Raw genomic sequence first — 27,866 nt, forward strand, 5'->3', positions numbered from 1 at the left:
GACTTCCCTCACAAACACACAGCCTTTAAGGATGTCCGTTTGTTCACCCTGTTTTCCATGAAAAGATCTGACAGCACACTCACTCAATGTCATCCCCACTCTCTCCTCTTTCTTTTGCCTCTCATCTATTTTTAACCTCTTGTTTTTGTGAAGTTATTGTGGGAGCTGCAGAGAAAGCAGCCCTCTGTCACCAACAAGGAGAAGAGGCAGAATTATTCTAATCATGCTGTCACTCTGTGGGCCAGTGAGGTCTTTTATCTTTTGTCTTTTCAGCTCTTCATGTGGAGCTCTTCTCCTTAATTCATGCAAGCTCAGCACAGGAGAAGAAGAAACAAGCTACAATATGTTCAGTCAGAATTTCACTATGTGTTGCATGGATCATAACGACAATATGAACGTTTAATATTCCCCTCAAACGGCTGGCAGCAACAGTGTTTGGCAATATGCTGCCTGTTATTGTAAAGAGGAACTTCGATGTGCAGATTTGAGGAACTAAGCGGAGGAACACAGGCTGTTGGAAGGTCAGAGGTGAAGATGAATGTCATGGAGGGTACTGTACCGCCCTGCACCGTGTCTCGACAACCTATTTTGGGCCAATAAGAACCAAATGGCTGACATTCACTTATTAGCTCTGAACACAAAGCACAGCTGAAGCTCATGGGAATGTCAATAGTTTTGTAAGAATTTGGTCTTAAACTGCCAAGACGGCAGCCCGTCCAAGAGTTGCCAAGTGGTGCTAAATAAAAAGGAGTCAATATAGAACACCACAGTCAGCAGACGCCATCTTCTGGGGACCATGGATGTCAAAAAGCTTTATGGTAATACACCCACCATCCACAGACAGACAGACAGACAGACAGACCAGCACTGCCTCCACAAATCCCTGGTTTACTTATTTTATGATGGAGCTTGGAGGTTTTCCATCTTCCTATTTACTGCTGTATCACTGGTTGATGCTGAGCGTTCTGCTGTAATGAGGCCAGGTCTGTGAGGCCAGGGGATGTGCTTGCATAAATACAGACATTCAGGACCAACAAAGCCTCCCCCTGTTTTTTCTCACTATTATATAGACGTCAAAATAGTTTAAACAAAGGAAAACAAATAACTCCACAGGTTGGGATGTTTACAGTGTAAGTGGCATCAGGCCAGCGCAGACCTGAGCAAAATATTTATATCAGCGTGTTCGCCCAGGATGACTTTTAGCACAAATCAAAAATACAAACATTTAAAGAAATAAAGGCTGATCCAAGCACACGCTTTTCTACTGATTAATTCTAAGAAAGACAAATGATTTAAGATTGAAGAAGTTTATTTTAGACTGTAGTCCCTGCTTTGAACAAAGGTGAACTTCCTCCACCCTGTCTGCGGCCATGGCCTGACAGCGCTTCAATGTGAGTGATGATAACAAAACAAGCGGGTTGGCGTGTCTGTTTCGGTCCAATCTGGAGTTGAACGGGCCCCTGGCAGGCAGGGCCCCGCACCTCCTCACCGCTAAATAAAGATCCACTTGATGGATACACTCGGGTAGCATAAATCAGGATATCCCATCAGGAGTGACGAAGTGCACCATTGTTTTGGCTCAAGTGGGCAGCCATCCTGACAGACAGTGTACATGGACATGGGAGAGGACGGGAGGTTCTCCATTGAATCTTGCCCTGATGGGTCATGTCAGAGCAGGTCGTCTATATGTGGTTACGCAATGTGTTGGCTGACAGGGCCGCACCTGAAGCAAAACCACCCGGTGAATAGGACATGTTAGACATGTTAACAGTGTCTCCACATGACTACAGTCCCTTACATTCGCTAAAGAAATGTATCAAACACATCACTGAGTGGATGTGCCAGAATTTCCTACAACTAAGCACAGAAATTAAAGAAATTAAAGCCCACTAATCAAGCCAGAAATCTTGGTGTTACAATGGACTCAGACCTAAATGTCAATTTCCACAAAAGATGTTTGTCTAAACAAGATACAGAAAAACTTGTTCACACATTTATCTTCAGCAGGATAGGACGATAAAAAAATCAATTAGACAACTGCAGCCTGTCCAGAATGCAGCAGAGTCCTCACTCATACCAAGAAGGTGGAGCACATCACACCGGTTCTTAAATCCCTCCTCTGGCTACCAGCGTGCCAAAGGATAGTTTTTAAAATCCTATTACTTGCTTGCAAAGCAATAAATGGCCCAAATACATAACTGACTTACTTGTAAGGTCTGAGGCGTCCAGTCCCCTCAGGTCATCTAGTGCAGGTCGACTCAGCGTTCCCAGAATCAGAGCCAAGCAAGGTGAAGCAGCTTTTAGTTTCTATGCTCCCCACCTATGGAACAAACACCTAAGATCTACTAAAACTGTCAGCGTATTTAAATCAGGCCTTAAAACATCACTGTTTACTGTGGCTTTCCAATAATGGAGCTACATAACATTCTTTTAATTTCTAACTATTTATACACATTATACGCTTTTATTGTCTTTTAACACATCTTCTCTTAAGCTTTAACTATTTATTTTCTTTAACATGCAATTTAATGTTTGTGTGTCTTGTTTTTATTGTGTTTTTTGTTGTATTGTGTTTTATGTCCCTGTAAAGCACTTTGAATTGCCTTGTGTCTGAAAGATGCAATAGAAATACATTTGCCTTGCCTAGACATCTGATGGGACTGCCACCTTTTTTGACTGACTCTCAGTTTGATGATGTGATTCAATGACCCCTTTTCAAATCCTTAAATGTAGTCATTTCAAACCAAGGAAATGACATGACTAGCACAAGCATGAGTCCACTGTACGATAAAACAGATGATGGTAAAAGTCTGACTAGAATCTCAATTGCTTAATTTATTATTTACATAACAGAAAAGGTTGTGCCAATGTACCACAAATAAACTATTTTACTGCCTGTCATTTTCAAAAGTATGCTTTGCTTTCTTTCATTTTACCTTCCAAGCTGCCGTGGGTTTTGTCATTTGCAGCTGTGCAGGCAACTTGCAGACACATAACAGAAATGCAAAAGATTTTTCACTCACATGTGGGCCCACATTGTTGTCTGGAGGCAGTGAAGATGGGAACAGGGGCCATTTTGAAAAGTGGCCTAATGTTGCTTTCAAAGATGCTCCGACATCCAAGCATTGAGAGTTTTCTGCTGAAAAACACTGAAGCCTTGAGATATGCTGTTATTTATGCAGTCAATCAATAAACAAACCTGGACGCTGCAAAAAGGACACTGTTAATTCAGTTGTTTCAGCATTTAAAGGATGTTGTTTGACAGTCGGATCTGATGTCTGAGAGGATTTATGTGTAACAGCAGGGAGAGTTGTCTCCAAGTAAATGTTCAGTGTGAAGAGTCACCTATCTATATAAAATCAGAGGTTCCTGAAAGTTAATTTTGGTTTTCTGTAAGTTTAGAAATCAGTAATAAAAGGGGCACTTGAAACATGCACAGCCACGGGAGTCGTCCTTTAAACCAAGATGAGCCAGGTTTTATTGCTCTTTGCAGACTGACACTAACGCTCCCCCCGTCATATTGGAGGTGGACAGCACTAACTCATATCTGTTACATATTTCAGTGAGCTGGTATACAAGTCTCATAGGCTGAGTTATGAGCATAGATGCATTGGCTGAAGCAAGAGGGGGAAAAATCGGTGGAGCGGCTTCGTCTGGACTAAACAAGCCCATGTGCTCAGACCAAGAACAAGTGCCCCTGTCAGCCTCAATTCTTAACTCTTAACTGGATATGTTTAGATATTACTATACGACATGAGAAGCAAACAAACAGAAAAGAGTGGAACCGTGAAACGTGCATCTCAGTGTGAACAAAGACAGGGCACGGCTTGCTTCCGAAAACAAACAGTGAATCCAGCCAGATGGATTTTCCATTGCAGAGCTGTGTTAATGAGAGGAAGCAGGGGAGTGCTTCCCAGGGACTGCATTGTGATACTGAGGACCGTTTCACCTTCAACAGCTTGATCGAGGGAAACCTCCAAGAGTTTGGCCCTCGTTCCTACCTGCCCTCCTCAGTTCAGAGATGGTAATCCCCGCCTGGGATACCTGGAAAACAGCGACTCTAATCCGCCCTCAGCCTGCTATATGAAAGGATGTCTGATAATGCTCTGAGATATACATATGACTCAGAAGACGCACTGCCAAACTGAACATTCAGTTGATGCCAACTTCACTTCTTGTTCTTCCTGTTCTGTCCCACAAATTCGCGGAACATATTAAAAAATAATAACAAGTGCAGCCCAAGGTCACATGTATATCTGAGACCGATTGTTGGTAACAGGTAACAAGCATGAAGAAATATTTCAGAAGCTTTTTTCTAGACATATATCGTTCCCTTGTGGTGTAAGTTTCCACGCTGCATATATTTAGCTGTAAATCAAACACCTGTCAACAACAGGGAGCTGCTGTTGCAGGGCTGAATATGTTGCATGTACAGTCAGACACATTTAACCTGTGAATGCAACAAAGCAGTGAGCAGCATTGAAGTAATTAAGTAATCCGCCACCATCATGAATGACAATAACGAAAAACAGATAAACAGACACATCTTCAGTGGGACCTACTGAAATACTGTCAACAGTAACAGCTGATCTTATTATACCATGCCTGATATCTGGCAATGCTTAAATCCAAAATGTAAATGTATCTACTAAAATATTTAAAAACATGGATTGCCCATAATGTCCATTCTTACAATGTATTGTCAGTAGGTAGACTCTATTAAAAACACTGTGGGATTACAAAGTAATCATATTTCCAGACATCAGTAATGACACTGAGAACTGACTACTGAGTGAAGTAGGAGACGTCTTGTGTGCAGCAGTTAAACAATTTGATAAGAAACATATTTGTATATGTTCAGATTCAATGAGGGAGAGGGAGTAGCTGTAAGACTTTCTGAGTGGATAGTTTAACGCTTTTGTGGAAAAACACAAATAGTTGTTCTTTATGCATTAAAACGTGTTTAATTTCTGTTACTTTTGATGTTTTGTGCGTCCATCATTAGGTGGTACATTTTAATGGATCTAAGGGGAATTATCTTTAAACTTCAGGTTTAAAATTCAATATGTAAATTAATTGTATCACCGTGATGGGCTGAGGCCCCTTATGTCCCCCAGGGGACCAGTGTGACGTTACTCTGCTGAGCTCACTGCTGTCTGGTGATGATGAGACGTCCAAACACCTGACCAGACTTAATTCAGCGATTGCATGTGTCAGTGTGTCCAACCCTCAGCTGTAAAACCAAACAATCTGACATCAGACCTTGGGAGCTATTTCTTGATTTGAAAGCAGCCAGCTGCTCATTCACATTCAGCTGTAGAGCCACTGGCTGCAGAGGTCAGTGTGCAGGGTGACCCCTGCTGAGGCTGCCTGACTTTGTTTTGAGAAGCTCACGAGCAGCTCAGACATGAAAAAGCTGCGCGGCTGCTGCACCTTCACTCTAAACAGCAGAGGGGAAGTTCCCTCCTACCGCATAACGTAAACTTGGCTCCAATAAAAGCATCCGTTGGCACCTCCGTGGACAACAGGAAATCTTTGTTTACTGCAAAACATCCCGTTGTTGGCCTCGGGGTGTGTGACCCCTCTTGTTGTATGGCGGCAGAGCGTCATATAGTAGCCCTGGTGGAGCCCCATATTTCAAGATCTCAGTATACTGAACAAAGCTGCCATATCCTTAAGATAAACAAGTGAGGTATAAAGTAAGTGTGTATATGTACTGGCAGCTTTGGTTCTACGTCAGACCCTCATCTGTTTGTACCTTTTGGTATGTATTGTTTAACATAGCTGTAGACTTGGTGTCCGACACTCCCATTTCAGGGGCCACGACACTTAAAGTTAGACGTAGGCCGATAAGACAATTGTATAATAACATGTCCATTCTGACGTGACAGTGACAGTATGCAGACAAAAACAATCCCTTCATGTTTTTCACCTCACATACAAAATACTGTATTTATATCCACAATGACAGAGCTGTTGAATCTGTTTCGTCCACCCAGTCAATGGGTTTTTATTATGTTTCCAGCAACAGATCCATTTCATTCACAGTGAGAGTTCAACACATTTACATTTCCATACACTATATCCTCACATACATATGGACTATATACCAGAAAATGGGCATATATTGTGGAGTAAATATATGTTAAACAGCAAAATATCCTAGATCATATGACATTACATCGGCTAGCAGCTGTTTCTGCAATGACGTGGGGGAATAAAACACAAGAGCCTGAAGAGGTTACATTTTGAAGATATTTGATACCATGCGTTTACTTCTGTAGATGTGTAGAGCAACATAGAAACACTACAAATCATTGTGAGCTAATTTGATACTGTTTCACATTTCCATTAAAAATGCACATGTGGAGATGGAGAAATGTCAGTAAGTCAGTGAGCTTGTACAGTACGAGCAGTACCTGAGGTCAAGTTTCTTTAAGTGGCTGCTAACAATATTTGGTACAATCAGTTTTTGGTCAAGGTGCATGTACATCTCATCAGTGTCTTCACAGCATGTCTGTGACTGCTCTCCTAACACCAACAAACACCAATAGCTAGTCTTCTCTGTGAGGCTTGTTTATCTCTTCCATATTCTGGCTCTCAGCAGGTTGAGGTGTTGTGTTTCTGGCACTTGGCCTCCGGTTTCGCCTTGGACGGTGCTCTGAGAACCAGTTGGAGACGGTCATGGCGAGGCGGAGGAGACCCAGGCTGATGCAGTGCACCTCAGAGGTGATGGGGATGTCAGAAAAGAGGGCATGGTCCCGGCACATGAGAGCATTGCTGCATTCAAAGTCTTTGACGATGTTGAGGATCTCCTGGCGCTCCGCCTGCCGCATCATCCCCCGTATGTTGAGCAGGGTGGAGACATGCTTCTTCCTGTGGGGAGGAAGGATACGGGGAGGAAGAGGGATAGACGGGTGTTAATGGAATTTGGGTCTGTTTGGTGTCACCAAAGGCGGTCATGACTTTGAGTTACAGTCACATCTCTCTGAGTCAGAGCATGATTCTGGGAAGGAATTTTTTGATATAATAGATGCATAGTTTTATGTTTGTAACTAAGATAAGATCAACTTTATTGATCCCGAGCTACATCAGTGGTTACTAAATCTTTTTAATGCTTTCTAGATTGGCTGTAAGAACAATTACTGTTTGTATGTACAATTTACATATATTCTTTATTTTTATCCTTTGCATTTCTTTTTTCTAATCCTGGACACAGCTTTAGTACCATGTGTACGTCTGCAGGTACAAATGCTATAAATAGGCTTTTTACAGTAGTCCATTAAATCTCCTGTTGTGTGTCTTGATAAATTATTGTTGAAGTGATGAAGTGTTAGTGAAGAAGATAAAGTCTGGGGATCAAAGGGTGGTCTTACTAGTGACTTATAACACATCTACAGAGCATTAACACAACTTTTGTTTTTCAAAAAGTCAACAGTTGGCACCTAAGTACGTGTTTGACTAAAGAGGAAAGAACTGTGTTTGAAGGACTGATGTGTATGCCCCTGTGTAAGCACAGTCACATGTGCACAAAGCACCCAGAAAACTCAAGGAAGGCCGGCAGGCTTTGATCTCCTAAAATACCAGCAGGGGATGCCATACAGTAAACACAAAGAGTGAGTCAAGCAGTGAGTTAGCATGTCTCCAGGTCTGAACTACTATGTTTTGCTCTCCTCTTCCACACCTCTCCCTCCAGTGTGGCACCAGTCTGTCTCCTGTAGGGTAGCAGGAACAGGAAGTACTCGGCAGCAGCTTCCTGTCTGCTCCGGGGAGGGTTATGCGTCACACGCGGTCTTGGGTTGCCAACCGTCACCTGAATCTTAATCTGTGCACAAACAGTCTCAGCGGCTGGGACTCCCCCCCGAGGCCTCTCTGCCTCATCCATTCCCAAAACAGACCCATGCTCCTCTCCAAAAATAGCAGAGTTGGTGTAGATATGTTTCCATGCTTCTTTTCCTTGTTTTGATCCATTGTGACAGAAAAACATACATAGCCTTACATTTTCCTTGCTTTGGCTCTGTGCCAAAAACAGCACTGTGAATGTGAAGCAGTAAGCATAAAAGAATATAGGACCTTCGGGGGTACAGTGCAGAGAATATCTGTTTTTATAGACGCTTCCTGGTCACAAAAGAAACATTTCAACACAGTGGTAATTTGTTAAAGCCTCACCGTATATCTGGAAACTCTTTCACCAGGACAGCAACCTCCATCTGGATGGAGGGAGTGTCCTCCAGGAGGATGATGTCAGCTAGGTGGGATACGATGCTGTCCAACCAGGAGGAGCTGGATTCCTGAAGCAGAGGGAAGACAAAGAATGAAGCAGTGATTTTATTATCATGCAATAGAAAGAATCTATTACCATAAGACTTAAAATTCATATTTGAATTTCACTTTATTTGGTAATTTATTTAACTAAATGTGAAGTTCGTTGCATGACCGTGACCAGCTATTTAACCAACTGGTCCCTCTGCATGTATTTAATTAGCGTAGTGTATAGCGTAGTAGCATGTAGCTTTGGTTGTGTTTGTACGTGTCATTTGAGCATGAATTTTGCTTGTCAAAATGCAGTAAATGAGTAAAATGTGTTCGCTGCACTTGTTATTTGTCACTGTTCATCCAAATGGCTTCTTCTTTCAATGAAACATGTTTCTACGATGAGGCTTAACTAGCAGTAAAAAAAAAAATCAAACCTTCTGAGGAAACACAGATAAATAGCTCCAAAGGCCAGGGGCCAAACATTTAGGTGATTTATTAAATGAATAACAAAGCTCCACCTCTGTTTTTCTCTGTCCTGTTTTTCCTTCAAACACTCAGGAAAAAGAAAGCAGAAAGCCTTTGGCTTGGCATTCGCTAAAAATAACGCTGTCTTTTTTAGACAGCCATTAAAAACTCAACCCCCCCATCCCAAGTTCCCAGTTTCCACAGACACTTCATCCCGCTCCTCGCGAAAGAGGCCATCAAGGCCATCCCAGAGCCACATCAAAGCCAGCCAGCTGACAGGAACAGGAAGTTCCTTCTGAACACAGCGGCTTCCTGTTGTCAGCCGAGGTGACGGACACTTGTTTGAACTTGCACACAGAAAGGGGGCAAATGCCACGCTGTCAGGCCGAGCTGTTTTACACCCTTTTCCCCCCTCTGGCAAATGCTAACGTAAGCCCGGTTCATCCATCTCCATCTCACTGACGGCAGCCATTTTTCAGAGCTCAGTCCTGTATCAACACTGTCTGAGTTATTCCTGACCTAGGAAGTCGGAGGGTCAGGCTCCATTCACAGCCACCACACGCTGCATTCCCTGCGCCAGCTCTGCCCAGTGTTTTTAAGAATCAGCATTTTGTAAGTATTTATAATGCTCAGGGGCTCCAGTAAAAGCAATTATTAGCTCTGTTTTTGACGCTTTGGGTTTCATTCTCCTTCTAGGGGTCTGAACACTACTTTGTCGTATGTCCATAATAGGTAAAGCTAGACTAAATGTGTCCCCTTTGATACAAGTACAGACTTACTAGATCCTTAAAGAGTCCCTTCAGCTGTTTGGCTTCATCCTGCAGACGGAAAGCCATCCTCTTCCTCATCTTGGAGGAGGTGCAGATAACCCGTCCCCGCATGATGGCTCGAACATACTCCACCAGGACCCGCCGGTGCACCTCACCCACCAGCGTCTGTCAGTCATTCACACAATCAGTCAGTCGCTGGTCACACATACCCTTCAGGCATACACTGGCATACACAACATGTCAAATACCAGCTCTGTTTGGTCAGACGTGTGTTACCTGGTAAGGTGGGAGGTCCATCCTTCGGAACTTCTTGAAATGCTGTTTAATGCTGGCTTCAATGGCCTCAAAGGCCTCTGTGTTATTCAGCCATTTCCTCTTTATCAGTTTGTCAAAGAAAGGCTGAAACAGACCAAGCTCTGATTAACACAAAGTACATTTACTCAACGTTATTTTCCTTTTTGCCACTTAATACTTCTACTCCACTGCATTCCAAAGGTAAATGTTATACCTTCTTACTGCACTACAATCATCTGATGGCTGTTACTTTGCAGATTACTTTGCTTACACGGTTATGCATCAGTAATATTGATAATATTATATATACTATTATTTACTTTTTTACTATTTTCTTGATTTTATTAATTGTTCCCTTTTCTTTTTGCAATAATCTCATTGTTAGCAATTTGATTTGAATAGAATTGAATTTGAATTGAATTAATGAAATGCGTAAAATTAAAACACTCACCGGGGTCACTAGGCTGCATAATGAATACTTTTAACTAAAGTAAATTGAACTGATAACTTCAAAACTCTTACAACTTTTACTTGCTACTTTAGAGTACATTTGCCCCTTTGACTTAGCAAAAGATCTGAACACTTCCACTAAACATGCCAACATACTCCAATGCACAGATTACTTTGTGTTGTGTCACAGCACATGTGAGGGATTCTTGAATCAGCTTGCAGCTGTATGTACAGTATTTGCCAATGCACTGTGTCTACATCATAGCTGTGGGCATTTTTCATTCACCACACGCTTCATTTCATTCAACCTAATTGATGGTATTTTACAATTTTGGACAAAGAAACCCAAGAATAAATGACTGAGAAGGAACTGGCTGGTGACTCACCCTGATGTGCTCAAACAGTCTGTCAGTCAGCACCCTCACTGAGTGGTTGATGATCCGGTCCAGGGAGGAGTTGGCTCTCTGTGCTGACTCCTCGCTGCTCTGTGGGTCACACTGCCTGCAGCGCTCCACTAAAGATCTACAGAATGCAGTGGAGACATGACACTGAACTTTGAGCAAATGACTGTAATCTTTCCAAAGAATGTTCAAAACGAAAATGTTCAGTTGAATAATGAATCGTTTGCCTACCTCAGAGGAGGGCAGCAGTTGACCAGAGCAATGGTCCTGGAAACATATCCGTCCCCTCTGTCTCCAAATTCTGCCTGAGTCTCATGAAACATCTCCACCTTCCTCTGGAAACTGCACATATAGAGGTCTTATGAGAACCTACTGAATGCTGAAACAATCTTTTAATGTCCTGTCCTATCCTGCTGCTCTGTGTTCAAGACAAATCTTCATCAAAATCTTCATCAGTAATACTCTACTTTGCACCTGCTGAAGTGTATTTTGTCTTCCTACACTCACTTGTAGAGAAAGTTTGCCAGTCCAATTAGACTACAGCGAGCCACTCTTGCCCCTAGAAACTGGTTCACAGATGTAGATCTGTCCAAGTCCACCTTCAGCCTCTGGAATAGTGGCAGACATGAGCGTTAGACATGTGGATCTTAAAAGGTAGATGTACTAAAACCATCACTTCCATGAGTGAAAATGACACGTGACCATGTACCTGGATGACTGAGCGTGCCAGGTGACACTGATACTCTTCTATGTGCAGAGTCTGGGCCCATCGCCTCTCCTCCTCATCCAGAACCTGAATCAGCTCGATTGTCACCTTCTCCTGAAAATCACAGCATGAAATGAAAATGTGCCCGCTATCCAGATTTTCTAAGGAACAGCTTTACAAGACAGAGACTTTGTACCCTGACTATATTGATGCAGTCTTGCTCCAGCCTGTCCACTGTGTCTTGGGGCAGAATGGGTTCCAGTGGAGCATAGCTGATGGGTGTGGTTGTGCTAATGGTTCCTAGGACATCCCTAGAAAATTACAAATTGTTACTAAAGAAGCTCAGTTTTCAGTTAGATGTAGTTTATTATTGCAATGGAGCATTCAGCCTCACTGACTACTTAGGCACCCTACCTGTTGTAGATGTTGTAGAACCAGTCCAGTAGAGAGTAGACGTCTGTGATCTGCAGCGGGCCGCTGGTAATGGTCCGAAGACGTTTGGCCACAGCTCGATGGTAACTTTCTACATACACCTGGAAAGCAGCAAACTCTTCTGGGTAAATGGAGACAGCATTTCTCCTCGCTGCGTCCAGGTCATCCACCATCCGACTCCTCAGGCGCTCCAGGTATGAGGCCAGCTGACCCGCCTGGGTGTCCACCTGGTGTGGCAGACTCCAGTCTGCTGCCTCTGCCACAGCCTGCCTCCACTTCATCTTGAGACGCCGCGGACGCTGGCTGGGCTGGATATGGGGGCCCTCTCGCTCTGGCTTGGTCTCCACTCTCAGGGCCCAGGCAGCATCCGCATGATCCTCCTGTTGGATCACCAGCACCACCAGCCCAAGGTTAGGACCAGCGCTGGGCTGACGGAGGGACTCACGCACTACATCCCACATCTCCCTCTGCAGGGCCTCATACAGGAGCTCCACGTCCTTTGCCTTCCGCCGGCTCGAGTCCAGTGTTGCATTGGAACTGAGGGAATCATCTAAAGATGAGGATGATAAGGGGAACATGCCAGGAGGAGTGCTGGGACAGAGGGTAGGTGTAAGGGTGGGAGAAGTTGTTGTTGGCAGGTGAGACAGCAGCTCACACTCTCTCTCCAACTCCTGGATGTGTGTGTCGGCCAAAAGAAGGTCCCTGTGATTGACCAACTGTAGGATCTCCAGTACTGTGGGGAGCAAGAAGAGAAAAAAACAGAGGGTTGACCAACACATAGGGAAAGGGTAAATGGGTTTTTGGGGGTATTGAGTAGTTATGCATGTGCCTGAATGATAAATTGGGTTATTTGTTGCTCATTCTGCACATGCTTCTATTCCTAGCGAGGTTCCCTGTGGAGTCTGTGAACAGTAGCTTGGTTGCACTTCTATCTAGAGGAACCTGGGGTTGGAGGAAGTGCGGTCACTTCCTGATTTCACAGTCTGGTGGTGATTGAACCCAGTGACTCTGGGATCTGGAGACCTCTCAGTCTCATCAGAGAGTTATCAAGGATTTGGAGGAAGTACTGCTGAAGTTTGACCAGGAAGAGTAAAGTTCACTAAAGTAAAACTCCTTTCAAAAGACAGATTCTTCTAGGTCACTTGATATGTAAACATTTTACAGTTGTTTTAATACCTGATGATTCCTTAATTGTTACCTGAGAGGGGCTCTCTGGATTTGACCGCCGGCTTCTCCTCCACTGTTTCTTCCTCAGCCTCTTGGGACGCCTTGTCCGACATGGATTCTCTCTTCAATTTGCCCAGACTGACCATCTTGAGGAAGGAGGGCCGCCTGGAAGCCTCAGCCTCGCTGTCTGTGTTCAGGTTTCCGCAGGGCAGGCTCTCTCTGCGTTCCTCCTTACGTCGACCTGTGAAGCTGCACAGCATCCACAGCAGCAACATAGAACATAAATGACTGCTGCTAAAAGGACTTAAAGTCAGAATATGAGACTGCATGATTTGCACTGGTAGGAATGTGTCAGTGGAAATGACATTCGTGAGACTTGAGATCTGTATTGTTCTGTACAGTCTGGCCCATTAGCAGCTATGTTCGAAATGCCGCATATGTTAAACTGTGCTGCTATAAGCATGACTGCCTCAGTTAAAAATAGTCCCATTCAGTAAGCACAGCAACAACATGTCACTGCAAAACAAAGGGGGTTCCGTAGATCAACAAGTTGCCATAGCATCTTACATAACTCCTCAGGAAATAAGCACACTATATGCTTTTTCATGACTGGCCAGCAACTGTAACAGGATCTCCTCTGGGACACGGAGGTTACTTCATCACACTCAGAGAACCAGCTGTTCAAAAAGGTCTTGACTCTCTTGTATAACAGTTTCTTTTTGATATTTACTGTACTGTATTATTTGACATATTTTTAAGGACTCCTTTTGATTTAATTTGATTTCTGTTAATGTTGTGGGATGTTATTTGGTGCTTTTTTTTCTCTTGCTTTTGATTTCTGAAAATGTGTGGGGAATATACATTTAATTATATATATAATAATAATATATAATATATAATAATAAAAGTTATAATAACTTTTTTAACTTTTAACTTTTAAAACTTTTTTCCACCATTATTATTTCTATTTGACTTAATCTGATAAATGGATTGTAAGCAGAGCCCTTAAGCCTTTCTATAACCTCAAAAACACAATTATTTCCCTTTTACCTATTTAATCTTTAAATAATGCATAGTTCTTTGACTTTATACAGCCTGTGTGTATAATATTCTGTGTAATACTAGTCTTAGTCCAAGATTTCATACTTCCGAAGATTTTTTTGTGTGCACTTCACAGGAATTGCATCCACAACTGCTGAAGCACTGAAAACGTTTTACTCTTTATATCAGAAATCCAAATCTTTTACAATTCAGTCACACACAACAGCTAAAATCTTATAATATTTGAAGTCCTCCTCCTCCCCACCCCTCCTCACCGGAGCAGGGTCATAATTCCTTCGGAGCTCCTGCGTAGTCCTTTTCTTTTCTCCCTCTCTGGTGGGAGAGTGTTTGAGTCTCCAGGGATGTACTGTGGAGAGTTGTTCCCCCATACATTACGTCCTGATATGCGAAGCCCCTTCCCCAGTTTTCCAAGGGTTTTGAGGGGGGACACTCCACAGATCCGCTCCAGAGTCCCCTTGAGGGGCCTCCCTTTAGGATTCCCTGCCCCGTGCCTCTCTGCATTCACCTCGTTTTCCTCCTCTTCTCCATCACGGGAGGACCTGAGCTGGAGGTTACCCCTGACCTCCCCCATGATGAGGCCCATGTCACCGCCATTCCTCTCATCCTCATCCAGATCCACATCCTCAAAGGGGTTCAGGTTCTTGTTGAGATCCTTCAGGTCGTTCAGCTCCTTCAAATCATTGAGATCATTCAAGTCCCTGAGGTCCAAGTCCAGCCGGGGCAGGATCAGTTCACCGTTCACTCTGGGGAACTCGTGGCAGCTCTTGGACCTTCCCGGGAGCTTCTTCAGAATGGGCATGGTTGCACTGGAGATTTTAACAAACTGCAATACAAGATCAGATCAGATTTAACCAAAATGTTCAACCAAACAACTGTTATAAAAAGGTAAAATGAGGATCTGATTAGAAACTCAACTACAGAATGAATGACTTTACTCAAACACTACCTGATATTGTAAAATTGGGTAAAACACAAGAGGAATCTGGTGTGGTAATATTAATACAACAGAGAATTAGGGCCAAGATATGTTGGAAAATACCTGATCAATCCCCATTAAAAAACAAGACTCTGTCCTTTCAGTGCATAGGTCAGCAGTGTATGACTGAAAATTGAACTGGAAACTGTGGTAAATCACCCGTCAGACAGTTTATATAGCCCCATTCAAAAACATCCTTTCACGTGCTGGTTATGCAATGCACTTAACTGAGCAAAAAGGAAATATGTATTTAAAATATTGCTGCCTTTACACGTGCTGAGCTACAACCTCATATAAATATTATACAATTCATAAACAAACAGCGATGTTAGCTGGTCCTCAGCTTGTAGAAAAAACCCAACACAGTGGCAAAAGAATTACATAAAGCTAAATATTCACTGTGAACAGCCTCTTTTATACACTTTAATCTATCTGTGACCACATTTTATTGGACAAATCAGGCAAAATAATCTGGTCCCTTGTTTGAAATGAACTGATTCTGTAATATAAACTTACTTCTGTTGTTTAGTCAAAAGAATGTAATCCACACAAGAAAACGCAGGGCGTTTTGTCAGCGTGCCTCTAGATATAATGACAGGAACATGGTCGTTTTGCTCTTGCTCTTTAAGGACACACTCAAATAAAGATTATATAATAAACAAAAAGTTTAAACAGTCAACATTTTGGGACTAAGATGCCAAAATATTAATCATTGGAATATTGATTTATGAATGTCAGTGGGACCTTCCATACAGTGCTGTGGTTTTTAGTGTAACTCACATCCAACTCACACTGCTGAAGTCTCTCATTAGCTCCAAATGTAACTTAAAATACATTTTTGCATCATTACTATGTTAGAAAGGGACAGACAGAGGGAATGATCACAGCCCTCAGTAACTGTTTCAATGTCCATATAGAAATGTGAATATTGTTTTAAGATTTACTTGAAAATTCTAAACCTATTGTTCAACACTGGTGTTTGATATCTTAGTCATCACCAAATACAGAATTAAAGCATTTTTTGAAGAAAAACTGTGTTTGGAAAACCAATCATATATCTGTATTTTATCCAAAGATTATTTCCTCTATAGATTTAGAACATTTTCACTGTCAAGTCACATAATGTATTATGGTCTTACTAAATGTATTTTACAATAATCTGATCCAAGATGCAAACATAAAGATTATGTGTGTTGGAACATGAGAGTAATTCTGAATGTACACTCTGAACTAACTCTAAATTCATGGCCACTTTCCTTATATTGACTTTGCCCAGTCCACAGCAGGGTTGTGTTCTCCTCTCAGCCCTTTAGTTACATATGTACACCTGGAAGCTTTCTTGTATAACTGCAGTCTTGTGCTGCAGCCTACAGTCTACACAGTCAAGATAACTGTCTGCTTCTTAGAAGCACAGTGGATTCAAAATATACTGACTCTGTGACAACAAACTGGCTGCTGCACTGAAATCAGGGGGACAGTTAATGTCTTGAGGTTGAATCATGCAGTCAAAATATACACAGTCAGGCATATATCCACAACAAACTGATATAATATGAAATAAAAACTGATCTTTTACAGAAGAGCTCTGATGTGAACCTGCAACCTCTGAGTTTAAAGTCCCTGTCCAAGTTAGTTTGTACTAGTTATAAGAGCAAACTTGAGGTGTGTCACATTATATTTTGAAAATGATCAGACATTTATGAAATGTAACCAAAGGATCTCTAACATTATCTATTGTGTTTCTATCTCTTTTGTGCTTTCCATTCTTGTCTCAGCTCTTCTACATATGTGTAACTTTTTTCCAGTTCAAACATGGTCTTCAAACATTGTGTATAGTCCAGAGATTACTCGGTAACTCCTCTGTTTATCAGTTGTCAGATATCTCAGAGGAATGGAGGACAGGAAAATATTTGCAAAGGAGTTTACCAGCCCTCCTAAGCAATGTTTTCATGAGTGAACAATAGGAGATATGAAGAGATCAGTTACGGCTCCTTATAGTTCAAACAGTTTGGTCCTCATTAGGTTCAGATACAAGACAGTGATTTTAAGTCAAACCAGGATGGTAAGAATTTCCTTCAAAAGTGAGTTTTTTCTCACTTTAACATGACAAAAAAATAAGTGTGATTTTCTCAAATACAAGATCACTGAAGAAAATTCTATCTGTGACAATAACTGTTTTAAAATCTAAGAACACAACAAATGGCAGGTTTATGTAAAGGTGAAACAGACAGCTGTTGTGTTTCTGCAGAGAAACATAATAATTGGAACACTGATGCCAATTATCAGGGTAACATCAAGCATGACTGAATACTGAAGAATGAATATTAGAGCATCAGAATCCAAACTCCTACGGTGTCTGTGAGAGCACAGAATGAGACTTACCTGATGAGAATGCCTTGCAGTGTTTCAGTACACTGTCATCCTGAAGTGTGCTGGCTGTGCGGGCTGCCAGGCTGTGGAGTGTGTGCATGTGTGTGTGTGACTGATGAGTGTGAGAGTGTGTCCGAAAGTACTCGGTGACTCAAGAGAGCAATGTGGCTGCCTGTGGTTTCCTGACGGGCTCTATTGTGGTGGAAGGTGATATGTTTTCCTGAGGAAAGGCCCGTCCCGTCCTTTCTCCCCCTCCTACGCCACAGAGCCTCCACCCCCCCACACCCGCACCCTGGGGACCCTGCTAATTACACTAATTGCAATAACTGTACAGTGAAGGAGGACAGGGCATAGGACAGAGCAGTCCTCTGCAGTATTTAGAGTTTTTGTCCGCCCTCCACAGCCTCTCCGTGTGTTTTCCTGCATGTGTGAGTGTGAAGTGCCTTGACTGATTTCTGTAAAAGATGAACTATGAGGATGATTCAGTGTCCATGGCCTTGAGTCCAAATGCCATTCAAATACTATCAGCAGTGTAATTTTCCACAGCGGAAGACTTTACAACTTGACAGTCAACACTGGTGCTGCTGCTATATTGTCTCTACTTTACAGCAGAGATTCAAGGTCACTGTAGCCATGACAGCACTCTGATATCACACAAAGAGCACAACAGTGAGTTCAAGCAGCTACAGGATATAGAAGAGGAATGAGTGTGCAAATAGCTCCGGGTTGTACTGTGAAAATAACCCAGCAAACATGACAGCAAGGTAAAAACACTGTGGATTCACTGTGGCTCCCCTTTGCCACCTAGTGTACAGTATGTGTATGATAACAGGTTGTGTCCCACTGTGCTCACACAACACCACAGTGGAAGGAATTCACTTTGACCAATCAGTCAGTTAACTCATTAATCATCTCACCGATCTGTCTCATCATGTGTTGTGCGTCTCCTTAAATGTCTCTGTAAATTCCTCCGTCCACAGCTCCACCCCTTAATGTCATGCTGCCAAACCTGTAGCCCAGTGTGACCTGTGTCAGTATGTCAGGCTGCAGCTCCACACTTCTACCTCAGTAGCTGTAACCACTGTTAGTATAGTGAATTAAAATCACACTACAAACTTAAACTAGCTGTGAAAAAACTATTCGGTTGACTGAAATGAAATAAAAACTAATCTTGAAACGATACTGAGTGCTTAAAAAACTAACTACAATAAAATAAAAACACACAGACAATATTTGTGTGTTTGTATTTAATACCAATTCTGAGCTTCTTAAATCTGCCCCTGATATATATAAACCTTAAATTAATACAGGAACTGAAATAGAAATAAACTGAAACTAAATATTTTCAAACAATAAAAGCTAAACTGAAAGAAACAGACCGACTCTGGAAACTTACTGAAACTAAACTGAATTGAAAACAAAACTTAAAAACAAAATAAAAATAAAAAGTGCTTCCAAATTGTAAGAATGATGTGATGTTGCTCTTTTCTCTAAGAATTCATTTAGGTGCAGCTCCACATGTTGTGTAGTTTGAAAATGTTTGATGGTAGTTGGTAAAGGATACAAAGTCTGACAAAGACCCACTCCTACACATGTGGAAACGTGTTCATATTAAAGGAGAGCTCTAGAAGTTTTAAAGTTTGTCTTAAAGCAATAGTCAAGTAAACATTATGAGACAGTCACATGTGTGAAGCACCTGATTCAGCCGCATATTACTGGAAGAGGTGCGAACAACACTGTTTCAATCTGAATTATCGCCACTCAGTGTCAACAAAACTCAACACGGGAGGCTCTGAAGACATGATTCTTGTCTGAGCGGTTATACTGCATGACATGAACACAGACATGTGCACCTAATAAACTGGTATTTCAGTGTCCCTTCAGATTATCTGCTCAGATAATCCACATATTGTAAATTCCTCCTGGCCTGGAAAACATAATGTAGTATGCAGGTTCAGTGAAAGAAAATGTTTTATTTAGTTTTACTGGTGTCTCTTTGCAGAATGAAAATTTAGTGAATGTACTGACAAAACTGAAAATGTAGTACCAAGACATCTCAAAAACAGACAGTGAAATATTAAAAAGCTACAGTTTGTAAGCAATGCAACAGGATTATTTCCAGTGTTACATCATACTGCTATGTAGGATCTATCTATCCTGTAATTATGACAATAAATAACATTCACTATCATAATTCAACAGATGTTAAATAAGTCAAACATGTGCATCTAATCTAGCAGTGGTGGTAAAAGGTAAAGGTGGTGCAGCTAAAACACTCAAGTGTCCAGTGGAACATGCTGCAGCTATGCTCCAGTACAGTCGGTGTTAAACTCAGATGGTGATGTTGTGAGTGTAAAGTCCACCCCCAGATGGTGTGTGTGTGATGCTGAATGCATACCAGGATGTTAAAATGAAGAGCTGCATCAGATACTTCATCAATAAGTGCATCCTACTGTGTGAACATGTGGAGAGTGACGATGTTATGATAATAATAGTAAGAACAAGGAAGTGGCACATTTTTCCAGTCAAGTAAAAGTGAAGTAAGTCACATGGTTTAGTGCTGCAAATGAAAAGTTTTGGGGAGTGGAAAAAGGATATTTCTATTATGTATTTCTTCCTGGATGATTATTGAATATTTGTGCTTGATTTAACCTCCAGAGTGAATCCATTACTCTTAGATAAGTTTCAGAGTTGAAGCTTTTTGTGTTTCAATTTCATGAGTTATTCTTGGCCCGTTATCCACCCATGACACAAGTCACACCATTATAAGAAGTGGTTAGAGAAATAGTTTGACAATTTGGCTAATAATCTTATTTGCTGTTTTGCAGAGAGTTATATGAGAAGACTGATAGCATTCTCATGTCTGTCCGTTAATTATAAGGCCACTGGCAGCAGCTGCTTAGCTTAGCTTAGCATGAAGGCTGGAAGCAGGGGGAAACATCTCAAAATCTGCCTACCAGCACCTCTAAAGCTCACTAATCAGCACATTACAATGTGTTTGTTTAATCCGCACAAAAAGACATACTACATTTTAGCTGTTTCCCTGTTTCCAGCCTTTATGCTGAGCCAGGCAAGTTGCCTCCTGGCTGTGGCTTCACATCTAATGTACAGACATGAGAGTGATATCGATTGACCCATCTAACTTTTGGCAAATAGGCAAATAAGATTCCCAAGATTTATCCTAAACTTTTAGGGGAGATTATTCCTTCCTTGATCTTTGCCTTTCATAGTCCAACAGAACCGACATGTTGGTTTTCATGTCATGACAGTGTGTGTATGTCTTGTTTGGCGGGGGTGGTGAGGTGGTCAGAGGGTCTGGTTTTGGCCCCGGGTGTGGTGGTGGTGTTGGTGTGGATTGTTGAAGTGGTAGGGCTCATGGCGGTGGTGGCTGTGGCAGATGTCTCGATGCTCGATGCCTTCGCTCTGCAGCTCTTCCTGCTTGTGAACTCCCTCCAGCTTTGCCACCAGCTCTCTGATGAAGGTCTGAGGAGCACAGCACCCAGTAGCCGTCACATGGACACGAAATAGATTGTTAGAAGTAAGTGTTCCACTAGCTCTTTTACATTTGTTATTTATCCTCTGTTATTTCACAATGTTCAAGTATTCATCCATCGTTGGATTCATGATTCCCAAATGCTTGTCAAATATCCACGTTGAACTTGACACTTAGCAGATATGTGTGCATCAAAGGAGAAGTCTGGAGACATTCTATAAAGTCTTATTATTGTCAGTAAATCCCATCAAAAGACCCAAAGCAGCGATGAAGCTGCTCCACGCTGGGTGCACTGGGTGACATCACGCTGGGTGCACTGGGTGACATCTTCCTTCATCACCATGAACATACATCACAGTTTTTTTGACTCGATTGCACATACACCATCCTGCTGCTGTAAATACTCACTGGTGCACCAAGTCTGCAGCTGAAACTAGTCTACTACTACTACTACTACTGAAAATGCACCATTTTCCCCTGTCTGAGTAGCATTCGTTAAAAACTACAATGCTCAGCTGTTTTAGGAAATGATTGCTCTGTTTCAAATGAAAGTATACAGTATGTTTGTGACTTAGCACAAAAAACATATATCCTCATTAGGAACCAATGCTCTGGGGTTTTGGAGGCACACACAGAGTAGGGAGGGTGAAAAGTACCAAGAGAGTGACAAACACATTGCTGGTTTGGGTCTTTTCAGGGGATTTGTTGACAGTTTGAAAATCCAGAACATCACAAACCTTATCTTGAACTTCTAGCTCCACGGCTAATGGCGCCCTCTTTTTTCTGCGTGTTTCTCTGCTACACTAATTACAACTAAACACACTGGACATCCCCCTCTTCACCGCTGGCTTCAGCTGATGCATTGTTGATTTCAACTGAGACTGTTTACATTGACTAAGCAGTCTGAAATATACAACTTGTAAATACATTCATAAACATGGTTCAATAGTGTAGATTTCCAGTTTGTCAGAGGTGAAAAACAAATTCCAGCATAGAAAATTGAAGGTGTGAGCAAGATGAGGGCATGTTACTAAAGATGTGTAGCAGTCATAATGCATCTATACTATACATTAAGCATATTATTCATGCACTATGGGCAATACATGAGGGTCAGGATTCCAGCTGTGTTGCCACAGAGAGATATTTTATATGAAAACTGGCTACTGACAAAAGCCAAGCTTCTTATCAGTCTTGTCTGTTTGCATCATCAGTGAAACCCAGTCAGCTGGATAAGCACTCTACCATTTGATTCCAAGAACAAGGTTAAATGATTAAAGCAACACCGGCACAGACCTTATTACAACATTAAATAAACAGCAATTTAGGAGTTAAATCAAACAAAATGCCAAGTAAATCTAGTGTTTAGTTATTTTCCATCATTTGTGTTGTGTGTTCCCAGTCTTCATATGTCTATAGATAGGAACAGGCCTTGGAGAGCAGCAGGGTCCCGGGAGGGTGACGGGGGAAGTTCCCACTCTGTCTGCTGCTTGGTTTTGTGGTGTAAATGTGTTGCTCATGAGTTACTGCTGAACACTGTCAAAATGTGGAGCATCACGTTTAATTGACCCCTTCGACTGTTTCCTTTGTATAATGATGAGTCACACCTTTTATAAGCTGATGAGAAACTCAGGATCCAGATATGGTGTGTTATGGCAACAGTACAAATAGACGTGGGCAAAACAACCAGCCCCACTTTTCACTGAATACTGACTGTAAGCATGTGTCTGGCTCTGGATTTGTGCATGTTTGTTTTCCTTTTATAGATAGCCATCTGCAGTAGTACAGTTCATTCTAGTCTTGGCTGTTTGTTTTGAGGTTATTTTACAGCTGACAGAGATCCATGAGGATCTTGCAGCCTTGCTGTGTTCAAATCCCTCACATGCAGGTTTTAGATGGCCTCTATTCATGTCTTCAGGTACAGACTCCGGTAGCATGGTATGATATGTTCCTTACCTATTTAAACCTATTTAGTCGCAAACAGCTCTTAAAGGACACCTTCACAAGTCTTTCATTAAATAATTCTCATATGTCGGTATTCATGTGCATGTGAAACAGTTAACTTGCTGTAATTATTCCTCCATTTCATACAATCCAAAGTTTATCTGATGTTAAAATAAGGCTTCAGCAGTTTGAGACAAATCAAGTGAGTATCTTACAAAGTCTCAGTCTTTTTGGGACAAAACTCCTTTTTGTGTTATTGTCTACCCACTGCAGAAACAAGGAAACAGAAACATGGAAACAGTTTTTTTTTTGCACCGAACAAGGACTGTGGACATTGTAACCATTACCACTGGCTAGAGAGGGATTTCTTAATATTCAGTATGAACAGGAGGAATGATTACAACAAGCAAAAGCTGTTTCAGACAGACAAGCAGGCATGTGAATATTGCTGTAAAACAGACTTGAACAAAAGGTAAACCCATCCTTTCATTCCACCCCACATTAGAGTCTAACAAACTAAGTAGCAGCTACACTGACCTCCCTGCTCTTTTGCCTGTATTTGCATCGCAGACCAGGCCAGAGAGAAGCCAGAAGGACTCATTGTTTCAGGCTTAAAATGGAAAGAAAAAAGGCAAGCGAGCACAGACAACTATTGTTGTGGCATGTGGAGTGACTATGGGACGAGGCGTCCGAGGCTGCAGCTTCCCTTTAGCTGTGTGTGTGTGTGTGTGTGTGTGTGTGTGTGTGTGTGTGTGTGTGTGTGTGTGTGTGCAGGTATATTGTAAATGTGCACATGTAATGTGTGCAGCATCATCACTAACCTTGGGTTGGAAATGTGATTTCCAAAAGAAAACGTACCTCTGTGTTGTTACTGCACTTTTGGAGGAGCTTCTGTTAAACAAAAAGGATTATGTTGTAACAAACCAGACACATAACCATAAATCCATTGTCAGTGTACCACAAACATTAGAGCATTTCACCTAAAAAAAAATCCCTTCTTGTCTCATCATGGTGTCAAATGGCTGTGAGGGATGACAAAACCTCTCTGTATGTTGTCTAGTTTAGAAGAACTTCTCCATTTGAATGTAGTACATAGTACACAGTACACATCTCGTACATCATCAGCACCCTCTTCTGCAGTCTGACTTGAGTGCTCAAGCAGGTGATCTTACTTGTAACTTTTTGACTCTCTCCTCATCATTAGGCAGGTCGATCAAGTCATCAATGTTCACTTCCTCTGGCATGTCATCTTCCTGAACACACACAATAAAAAAACATATATACAATCTTAATGACTCTAACCACACATTTATCATCTGACTGAACTCTTTGTGTGTTGCTCTTCCCCATAAATCCCCCTTAGCTATTCAAATAATTCCCATACAGTCCCATTTATTCCATTAAGGTGCACAGTACATCACACTTATAGTAACTGAATTATTTAGACTCAAAGGGTTATTTTTATTGCTGCATCATCAATCAAAATAGAAAATTAGATGCTTTGTGTGTCAGATACTGTATGTTCCCCTGCAATTCAGCCTAACAAAGATGAGAGAGAGCAAATGTCAGGAGCTCACCAAAGTCAGGAGGCCTGGGAAAACACTGACATGTTGGTGGCGCTACAGGAAACATCGGAGGGTCTCCAGTGTCACTAGCACTGATCCTCTACAGACACTGAATAACTATAGCAAGCCACAGATCTGAAGATATTTCACTCTGCACTACAAATGTCCACCTTATGGTGGCGCTAGAGGAAAAGGCATTAGGATTCATCCTCTGGGGACCATGAATGATGGACAGAATTTCATGGAGACCCACCCTCAGTCTGGACTGACTGAGCAGCAGACAGACACTGCCACAGGGGCCTTTCAGATAGCTGTGAGATGAAACACTGAACAGATTTTTGGGTACAGGAGGAGAGTTTTTTAACCGGGGCAATGAGATATCCTCAAATAAATAACCTGGTGTGCTCATCTCAAATGTCTTTAGAGTATAAAGGGAGCCGACCCAAACATCACAAAATAGCAAATGAAGTCATCAGTCATAATGTTAATCGTTGTTAAATGGTGGCTGCACATATGTACACACATGTATTTTCTTATAGTCTGTGTGTAAATCAGCTGGCCGCTCATGTGCTTGTTGCAGTAACGGATGCTGATGTATTTCTTCTCCTCCTCTTTCCCACTTTATTTTTCTTGCTGCTATTTTTCCTACTTTTATTGTCTTATGAGGATGTTTTTTGAGGAGAAACTGAAGGATAACATGTTCCCTTATGAATTGAGAAAATTCTCCTCCTTCTGAAGCTAAACGAACTATTTCAAACCCTCTTGGATCATCTGGTAACTGAATGGTCACAAAGCTGAATACAGGCTTTTTCTTCTTAGATAGGTGTTCATGCAGGACAGGAGCTAAAAGAACAAAGATGTTTTTAGGATTGATATCATGCATTTGTATATTCTATGGAGGTTTTGCACATAATGAGTTTACATATATACAAACATGCATGTTTTATTGTTAGCATGTAAAGCAGCTGGTCACCTGGTTGCTGCATGAACACAATATGATATGTAATTCTTCTTTTGACTTTTTATTTTCTTCCTACCGTTTTTCTACTGATATTTGTTTTTTGGTGATGTTTTGGTGATCTGTATCAGCTGGCTGTTAATCTCAGGCACTTACTGCCTCCTGTTAGGAGTCACACCCATCAATGTCTCAGACGCTGAGGGAAGCCTGTGGCTCAAACGCATCCCTTTCCTTCTGCTGTGCATCATTAAAAATGTTGCAAGTAGATATTACGAGCCTTGTGTAACGTGCATCCTAATGACAAGCCACTGTGACCAATTCAGAAGACATAAAACACTTCCAATCCTCACACATTTACCCAGTATCTCCAAATTGACATTTTCTTTTTCAAGAGCAGCTGAAGACTTTAGATTCAGCCTGCACACAGTGCTGCTCCATCATCTGCATGTTTAGGCTCTGAGGGCTGAATAGAAACAATGTTCATGTAACACAGTGACAGTGGCTTGCTCTGTTTCAACAAGGAGCCATTGTACCCGCAGAGAGAAGGGACAGTCTGCACTGCACTGCCTGTGGAATGGGCCTTTGACCAGTGGTGGAATATAACTCAGTATTGTACTTAAGTACAAATGCAAGGTACTTGTACTTAACTTGAATGTTTCCATTCTCTGCAACTTTCCTCCTTTGCATCTCAGACCACTACATCTCCACTACATTCGTCTGACAGCTGTAGTCACGTTTCATTTGTCCTTTCCCTTCCTGTCCAGTGAAAACCTTGTTTACCCAAATTTGGTGATTTTGAATGTTTGTGATAAACTGAAGGATAATGTGTTCCCTTATGGGCTGAGAAAATTCTCCCCCTTCTTAAGCTAAATAAACTATTTCAAACCCTCTTGGATCAGATGGAAAATGCATCATCACAAAGCTGAAAACAGGCCGTTCTTCTGAGCCCAGCAAAAATTTTAAAGTTTTTTAGATCCGTGGTTCTCACAGCAAAGCAACTGAAACATCTGATTATTTTATAGACCATGATGCATTGCTGCAAATTAAACTACCCGCCAGTATATTAAGTAGTTAAAATGAGCCAAACATTCACTTTCATGCAGCAGTGGTGTTAGTCCGGAAAAATCAGATAGAATAGAAGAAAACATTGACGAGGAATATTTTACTGCAACATGAGTACTTTTACTTTTCCTACTTTAGGTACATTTTGCTGATAATACTTATATGCTTTTACTTCAGTAAGGTTTTAAATGCAAGCCGTCTACATGTAGAGGAGTATTTTCACAGTGTGGTATTTCTACTGCGTATAGAAGTGCACTGTATTTTGCTCTTTTGCTGCTGTAGCACCAGAATTTCTCCTCGGGGATCAATAAAGTATTTCTATCTATCTATCTATCTATCTATCTATCTATAGGGTCTGAACACTTCCTCCACCACCTGCCTTTGACACATACAGGACTCCAGCTCTGCAGCCCATCATCAGCTTCATCTGCACACTCAAACTCACACAGGTCCCTCTCACCTGGAAAACTAATAAGATAAGAAGTGTTTGACGTTTCTGTGTGGGACATGAGTTGGTTTTACTGAGTGATGTGCGTCTCAGTGGTCATGTTATCATCATGGGTCATATCACATCAACAAACCCATTGAAATCATAGTCAGAAATTCCAAAAGGACCATTTGCTCCTTTGATATTAAACAAAATCAATGTTTTGGATAAGGTGGTTCACGTGATGCCTGCTCGGTCCTCTTGCTTTACAGAGCCGCCTCATCATTGGGATGATGTGAACTCCATTTCTTAGAATCCCTGTGCTTACTTGGTTTTCACAGCACAGTCGTGCCCTTCTCTCCCCGTGTCTCCTCAGGAGAGACCCCAACCTCCTCCTGACAGCTGCCTCAGCAGCCAGATGCACAGTGTTCACCTCCTCCTGGGACCAACAACAGTGCTCTCCCTCCTCTGTAACCTTCCCCCTTTTTCTCATCATTCATCCTCGTCTCTCAGTTCCCTACTGCCATGTAAGGCAGAAAGCCCCAAGACGTGACCACATGTCTGAGAGGGGGACAGCACTGGACCTAACATCTGCAGGATGCTTGGCCTTGTAAGGACAACCAGGCTGCCACACCTCTCCTCTCCACATGTCACATTCCTCTTCGAATAAAATAACTTTCATTTCGGATTTAAAGGTTTCTGCCTCATTCCCCACATTCTACTGTGCTGAGGCACATCTTTAAACCAGTGTACATGATCTTATCTGGACATCTAATGAGAGACTTATTGTCTCATTATAAGCTGCAATATTTAAAAAGCAGATGAGCCTGAGCAGATAGTCTCTGGGCTGCTTGCTCTCGGACCCACCTGACCCGAGTACAGCCGGTCCAGGCTGTCGTCGATCCACTTCTCCACGTCCAGGCGCTTCTGCAGCTCCTTCCTGTTGTACTTCACGGTAACTCGGGCATGTCTCTTCGGGATGTTACAGCCGTGGTCCGGAGACAGCCCCAGATCTGATGAGTAAACACGGTCCTCTTCCTCAAGCGTGGTCCCGGTCCTGTCGGCTGCCAT

The 27,866-nt window shown here is 42.0% G+C and overlaps 2 protein-coding genes across 2 annotated transcripts; both read right to left on the reverse strand.

The window, feature by feature from the left end:
• Positions 1 to 5,981: 5,981 nt before the first annotated feature.
• exoc3l2a (exocyst complex component 3-like 2a) lies at positions 5,982 to 17,529 on the reverse strand. The gene is made up of 13 exons (XM_070844210.1): positions 17,362 to 17,529; positions 14,258 to 14,826; positions 12,973 to 13,190; positions 11,757 to 12,507; positions 11,539 to 11,653; positions 11,346 to 11,456; positions 11,144 to 11,244; positions 10,868 to 10,978; positions 10,622 to 10,757; positions 9,768 to 9,890; positions 9,501 to 9,656; positions 8,170 to 8,291; positions 5,982 to 6,876 (listed from the first exon to the last, which is right to left on the reverse strand). The coding sequence occupies exons 2-13, from the start codon at positions 14,800 to 14,802 to the stop codon at positions 6,555 to 6,557; spliced, it is 2,811 nt and encodes a 936-aa protein (XP_070700311.1). The 5' UTR covers positions 14,803 to 14,826; positions 17,362 to 17,529; the 3' UTR covers positions 5,982 to 6,554.
• A 1,636-nt stretch (positions 17,530 to 19,165) lies between these two features.
• On the reverse strand, positions 19,166 to 27,866 carry ppp1r14aa (protein phosphatase 1, regulatory (inhibitor) subunit 14Aa). The gene is made up of 4 exons (XM_070843764.1): positions 27,663 to 27,866; positions 23,956 to 24,036; positions 23,642 to 23,674; positions 19,166 to 20,832 (listed from the first exon to the last, which is right to left on the reverse strand). Exons 1-4 carry the CDS (start codon positions 27,864 to 27,866, stop codon positions 20,656 to 20,658), a joined length of 495 nt encoding a protein of 164 aa, XP_070699865.1. The 3' UTR covers positions 19,166 to 20,655.

This window comes from Pempheris klunzingeri, chromosome 14 (genome assembly GCF_042242105.1).
Source record: "Pempheris klunzingeri isolate RE-2024b chromosome 14, fPemKlu1.hap1, whole genome shotgun sequence".
Lineage (NCBI taxonomy): Eukaryota > Metazoa > Chordata > Actinopteri > Acropomatiformes > Pempheridae > Pempheris > Pempheris klunzingeri.

Coding starts and splice junctions, on each gene's coding strand:
- exoc3l2a (XM_070844210.1), bottom strand. CDS start 14,802: ATGCCCATTCTGAAGAAGCTCCCGGGAAGGTCCAAGAGCTGCCACGAG. Junction 11,245..11,345: donor TGGCACGCTCAGTCATCCAG/GTACATGGTCAC, acceptor CCACTATTCCAG/AGGCTGAAGGTGGACTTGGA. Junction 10,758..10,867: donor AACTGCTGCCCTCCTCTGAG/GTAGGCAAACGA, acceptor TGCATTCTGTAG/ATCTTTAGTGGAGCGCTGCA.
- ppp1r14aa (XM_070843764.1), bottom strand. CDS start 27,866: ATGGCAGCCGACAGGACCGGGACCACGCTTGAGGAAGAGGACCGTGTT. Junction 24,037..27,662: donor ACCGGCTGTACTCGGGTCAG/GTGGGTCCGAGA, acceptor GTGTGTGTTCAG/GAAGATGACATGCCAGAGGA. Junction 23,675..23,955: donor AGAGAGTCAAAAAGTTACAA/GTAAGATCACCT, acceptor TTTGTTTAACAG/AAGCTCCTCCAAAAGTGCAG.